This window comes from Lactuca virosa, chromosome 7, assembly GCF_052849685.1.
Source record: "Lactuca virosa cultivar CGN04683 chromosome 7, Lactuca_virosa_CGN04683_v6, whole genome shotgun sequence".
Classification (NCBI taxonomy): Eukaryota; Viridiplantae; Streptophyta; class Magnoliopsida; order Asterales; family Asteraceae; genus Lactuca; species Lactuca virosa.
Window position 1 is genome coordinate 5,914,369 of NC_136432.1, and position 6,521 is coordinate 5,920,889.

A 6,521-nucleotide genomic window follows, 5' to 3' on the forward strand; every position below is an offset into this window, starting at 1 on the left:
CCAAAATTCTAATTTACTCTAGAAATAAATTTGGGATTACTTTATTAACAAGGTTGTCAACTATCTTTTTATGATACATATATGCATGCATGATGTATACATACACCTATATTTCTAATATTAAAAATGGCGAGTTTCCAATTAATGCCTTTTTCCCACACTTACACTTAGCCTCTTCTCTAACTATATCTCACATTCACTTCTATAAATAGCAACATCTCTCTTTATTCTTCACAAGTAAACCAACTGCAGAGATACACTAAGATAGAGAGAATGAAGCTAATCAAAGAGCTTGCTATGTTGGTGTTTGTAGGGTACCTTTTCCTATGGGTGATAACGCCAACCTATGTCTACAAGCAAAAGTGGCTCGTTAGGGTTCGAGCCCACACCACTTCTACTTACTTTGGAACTCAAGGTTTGGTTCCGTATATTTCTCCAACCACCATTTTCTCACTCGGGCCATATATGAGTCCAGTTCGTTTTTTATTTGTTTTAGTTTGACTAATTTTTTTTCTAAAAGAGTTAACTCACACACCTACTACTCAACTTCTAAATTTATACATTTTATTTCAAAAGGACTTGAATCATCAAAATTGGGCTAATAAACATCTTTTTGTCGGGCTCTTTGGTGTTTGGCTAAAATAATTAACTAATACAAATGAGCAATGATACATGATTTGTTTGTGTTTGTGAAACGTAGTTCACGTTATTTTTTACTGATTAATTATTGCTTTGCTTGAGCTTATATTATTATATATCAACATAATCTTTAACGTCTTAAGATGTACTCGATTCATGAAATTTTGCTATGATAAAATTATGATCCTTATGATTTAATATAAATAATTATTGATCTAGAGAATTATTACATTATCACAAAGAAAAATGGTGAAGAACTATTGCATAAGTTTGAACAATAAACAGTTGTTTTATACACTTGTTCGATTGAATCATAACATTAAAAGACCAAACACATAAATTAATAACAAAACCTTTTCTATTTATTTTCTGTTTTTTTAATCTTTAAATGCATATACTTTCAGGTCCAACGATGTTGCTCTATACATTCCCTGTTCTATTAATGGCTGTCGCTGGGAGTGTATATCTCCATTTGAAGAAAAAGTCGAACCGAAACCGGGATCAAGGGTATGTTATTCATTTCAGTTATATACTTGCTTCTAAAAATATAATTTTATTATTCTCCAAATTTCAGACACAAAGAAGCTACCAGTGATAACTTGACCATATGGAGAAGGCCCATGATCGTTAAAACTCTAGGAATCGTCACAAAAATTGAGCTTGCTTTCTTCATTATGTTTATTGCTCTTCTTGTCTGGTCTTTCACGGAATACTTACATCTCAGTTTTGCAAAAATTACCCCTCAATCAGCAGCTCTCTATGGAGAGAAAGTGTACGTGAATCGATATATTACTTTTAGTTTTACAACATATGAGTCAAGTTAGGGCTGTTTGGTACACCTCACAATGGTTCCATTAAGAGGTTATCTCTGAATCGGTTAGCATTCAAAGCGTTTGATACAACTTTTGTATTGAATGAATCAAAAGCCTTGAACTGCTTATGAACGATTAGACAATCTTACCTCTCTTAAACAATAAGAGGTTGGACCACTCACTTCAATATTCAACGTGAATTACCAAACAGCCTCTAGATTCGTGTCAGATTTAAATTTATGTCTTAATTTGATGGTTGTTTTGGATTATAGTTGGGAATCAAAATTGGCTTCGGTGGCCCTACAATTCGGGCTAATTGGAAACATATGTCTAGCATTTATGTTTTTCCCCGTGACTCGAGGCTCGTCTTTACTGCCATTGTTTGGTCTTACTTCCGAGGCGAGTGTCAAGTATCACATATGGCTCGGGCATATCGTTATGACCCTCTTCACTTCTCATGGTGTTTGTTACATTATTTGTTGGATTGTAACAAAGCAAACATCAGAGGTATTTTTTAAACACTTTAGATAGTTGGTTACGACAATAACCCTAGATTAAAATATTGAAAATTCAAAATATTTTCTTACAAAATTAATATGGTGGTCCAAATCTGAAAACTTTTTGACTAAAATGTTGGATTTAGATGTTGAAATGGGCGAAAACCGACATATCTGTTGTTGCGGGAGAAGTGTCTTTGCTGGCAGGATTGGTCATGTGGGCAACAACATTCCCTCAAATTAGGCGAAAGATGTTTGAGGTTTTCTTCTACACTCACCATTTGTACATCATCTTCATTGTATTCTTCGTGTTCCATGTCGGCATAGGTTATGCCTCCATCATGCTTCCTGGATTCTACCTCTTCATGATGGATCGGTTCTTGAGATTCTTGCAATCAAGGGGGAGTGTTCGTTTGATTTCTACCCGTATTCTTCCATGTGAAACTCTTGAGCTCAACTTCTCCAAGAGCCAAGGTATCATTAAACATGATAGAATGTAGAAAACTTTACTAGTATTGATTTTTTTTGTGATAATTGTTCTCATGATTTCATTTAATAGGTTTGCATTATATGCCAACGAGTATCATATTCATCAATGTTCCAAGCATTTCAAAGACTCAATGGCATCCATTCACAATTACTTCAAGTAGCAATTTGGAGCCTGAGAAGCTAAGTGTTATGATAAAAGGTGAAGGGAGTTGGTCTAAAAAGCTTTATCAAATCTTATCATCCCCAAACCCTATTGATCGGCTTGATGTATGTGTTGAAGGACCTTATGGACCTATCTCGACTAATTTCCTAAGGTAAAAATGTCACATGAATGTTTTGTGCTATGTTTAATCTCTCTCTCTCTCTCTCTCTCTCTCTATATATATATATATATATATATATATATATATATATATATATATATATATTAAGACTACGTGTCATTTGTTTCTTTTCTATGAAGTCTTGTTTCAGTAAATGAATTTGAGAAAGCAGATAGATGAAATGAAAAAAAATTAGAGAAAAACAAAATTGTAAAATGTTTAGACATAATGGAAAAACCTATTTTCCACGACTTTTCTATTAAATCACTTTTTTGTGAAAACTCAAAAACAAATCCTCGTATTTTCATCAATTAAAGCCATATCCTCATTAAGTTCATTAAGTAAATAAAAACAATATTTTAATTAAGTTATGGTTGCAGGCACGATATGATAATAATGGTGAGCGGAGGAAGTGGTATCACACCGTTTATCTCAATATTCAGGGAGCTTGTTTTCACAACCGAAACTTTGAAATGTAATGCTCCAAAGATACTCATGATTAGTGTCTTTAAAGACTCTTCTGATCTCACCATGCTAGAATTGCTCTTACCGACACATGGTGCACCTACAGAGTTTTCAAAATTAGAACTACAAATCGAGGCTTATGTGACAAGAGAGAAGCAACAACCGACTAATGATAAGAAACAAGTACAAGCCATTTGGCTCAAACCGAACCCTTCTGATGCACCCATAACCCCTATTTTAGGACAAAATGGTTGGTTATGGCTTGGTGCGATTATTTCTTGTTCTTTTGTGATTTTTCTTCTATCTATGGGATCCTTAACACGATTCTACATCTACCCTATTGATAAAAACACGTACAAAGTGTACTCGTATGCATCGAGAGGGGCATTGAATATGTTGCTCATTTGTGCATCTATAGTGGTAACATGTAGTTTGGGTTTTTTGTGGAATAAGAAGAAAAATGCAACAGATTCAAAGCAAATTCAAAACATGGAGGGAGCAACACCCATTGGCACGCCTAATTCAGTGTTTTATAATGCGGATAGAGAGCTCGAAAGCTTGCCCCAACAGTCACTCATTCAGTCTACAAATGTGCATTTCGGTGAAAGGCCAGATCTTAAGAGTAAGTTCATTTTACACATTTTACATAATGTAAAGTAGTATTATATACTAATTTTAGTTATCAAATATTTTTTTTATTTTAAATTTTATATTCAAATATTTTGTGAATTTTTTTAGGAATGTTGTTTGAGCAAAAGGAATCACGTGTTGGAGTTCTTGTTTGTGGACCAAAGAAGATGAGACATGAGGTTGCAAACATATGCTCAGCAGGATTGGCTTCAAACTTGCATTTTGAGTCCATAAGTTTTAGTTGGTGATCAAATGTTTCATATATGTTCTTAAAAAAGAGTGAAGTGAGTTCTTTTTTCATGATTAATGACGACCTGTATTGGTGTTTGGGTTTAATTTTATTTTTAAAAGGTGTTTCATAAAATGGGAATGTGTATTTAGTTTCTTGTAATTTGTAAATTTAAAATGCAAAAATAAATGTTTCTTGGTTTACAAGTCAATAAATGAATTGTTAGCAAACTTTATGCATCAAGTAGGCATGTGTCCACGAGTTACACATAATTAAAACTGTATGATAAAAAGTATTGACAAATCAGTTATAAAACTTGAAACATTTTGATCTAAATATTTCAAAATAATTATAAATAGGCTTTATCACAATTCAACAATAAATTTTTTATCGGAAAAAAATGAACAAAATAACATAATCACATCTTTTAAGTCAATGATAATTCTAGTTTCAAAGTCTTTTTAATGTTTACATCATGTTAGTTTAACCAACATCAACGCTAGATCCAACAATATATATGCACCATATAGATGGCTCAATGTTAAAACATAATAATATACATTTACCTGACTGGAATTTAAAGAAAAAAGAAGAAACTATAACATAATAATAATAAAATAATTTTTTTTTGTATGAAGCATATTGTTATGGATAATTATTTTAGTAGCAATACACACACATACGTTGATAGTGAGTCGTCATTTAGTCTATCTACAGACTACAATATTATTAACTATCAGCCTAAATCCCTTGTTAAATAAGAGGCAAACCTAATACCGAATATACACTGAAAACTTCAAAAATATATAAAGATGTTTATTATTGTAGCAAAGACGAGTAAATACAAGAAATTAAATAGGAGCAACAGTAACACACATATTATGCCCTGGATTTTTTAATTTCTGAAACTCATGTATTCTCTAATTATACAATATTTATCAATATTAAGCTTGATACTGAATTTTATAATTAACGTATATTTATGCTGACATAAAACTTTGAAATTATCCTCAACAAATGGGAATGCAACTATGATACCAATTTGCAACACCATTAGTTTTGAGTTAATAGATGCTTTAATATATGTCCCCACTTTTTCATAACAATAAAAATCACATAAGCAAGTTAAAGAGTTGAACGTTGAATACACCCTTTTATAAAATTAGGACAAATGAAACATTGTAGCATATGGTCATCAAAAAAGGCTCATAGATTCCTCTACCATAATCATTTTAAATAAGGTAAGAAATTGTAAACATACTTCTTCGATTCAAGTTAAACCATCATAATTAAGAACGCAAACTCAAAAGATGCAAATTGCAATGTGGTCATTCTCTTCGTTATCGACTTATGTCAGTAAGCGATATAATTAGATCAACCAAGCAAAAGTAGTTTTTCCATATATGAATTCATATAGAACCCAAAAGGTGATCTAGAAATCTCATGAACATTGTTTTGTTTTAAGTTGGGCTCATAAACTACAAGTTTCTCCGGTACACTATCATCATCATCTGATGTATGCCTTATAGCCATAGGTATGCCATTCTTCCTGAAACCCACTATTGTGTGCCGTGTCTTTAAGGTAAATAGATTTGTAAACGATCTTTGAACACCATGCCTCATCATACACACGATATAGATGTTTTCCCTACATTAAAGAATGGTAAGAGAATCCTGTAGATTAGTAATATACATGCATATGGGATTATGGGTAGCTAAACTATCTAGAAGGTCTATCGCTTCAAAATTCTAATTACTCGATCAAATGACATAATCATACTAAAAGCTCTCAAAAATTGGCTACCAAACACATCCTTAATGCTTTATGCATAAATCTTAGTCTTTCGTTAAATGATTTTTACTTAAACTGGAATTTCTGATATATTGTTTAGAAAATAAAATTATTTAATATAACAAATTAGACACACAAACATAAAAATACGCATTTTATAAACGTAACAATACAAATTTACTTAAATATAATTTGACATTGTTTTATTATAATTATAACTTAAAACAAAAAAGGTAAAATAAACTCATGGCAAACACTTTTAATGTGTTGAAAGCCCATATTTGTTTTGACTCACAAACTTCTTACATCAACAAGTACTAGTCAAACTAAGTGCTTGACTAAGATTTTAAGCTCAAACCTTTTGTGCAATTTACAATTTTAACCGGGAAAAAACGTAGCATAACAAAATGGTAACAAAATACACACCTCAACTACTAGGATCTCATCGCGCAACGGATGCACCTAATGCCAAGGGGGTGGACATACCCCACTTGAGGTGGTCCCATCCAATACCAAAGAAAACAAAAATAGAAAATACATTGGTAATGTACCTTTAGATCACACTATAGGCAACAAGACACCATTATAGCCTCTTATACTAGAAAAAATTAAAATAGGCAACAAGACACCACTATAGCGTCTTAT

At 32.1% G+C, this 6,521-nt stretch overlaps 1 protein-coding gene across 1 annotated transcript; it reads left to right on the forward strand.

The window, feature by feature from the left end:
• The first annotated feature begins 222 nt into the window (after window positions 1-222).
• On the forward strand, window positions 223-4,290 carry LOC145125881 (ferric reduction oxidase 2-like). The gene is made up of 8 exons (XM_079061292.1): window positions 223-415; window positions 1,044-1,146; window positions 1,214-1,411; window positions 1,724-1,958; window positions 2,095-2,422; window positions 2,508-2,751; window positions 3,141-3,847; window positions 3,964-4,290. Exons 1-8 carry the CDS (start codon window positions 274-276, stop codon window positions 4,101-4,103), a joined length of 2,097 nt encoding a protein of 698 aa, XP_078917418.1. The 5' UTR covers window positions 223-273; the 3' UTR covers window positions 4,104-4,290.
• The last annotated feature ends 2,231 nt before the right edge of the window (window positions 4,291-6,521 follow it).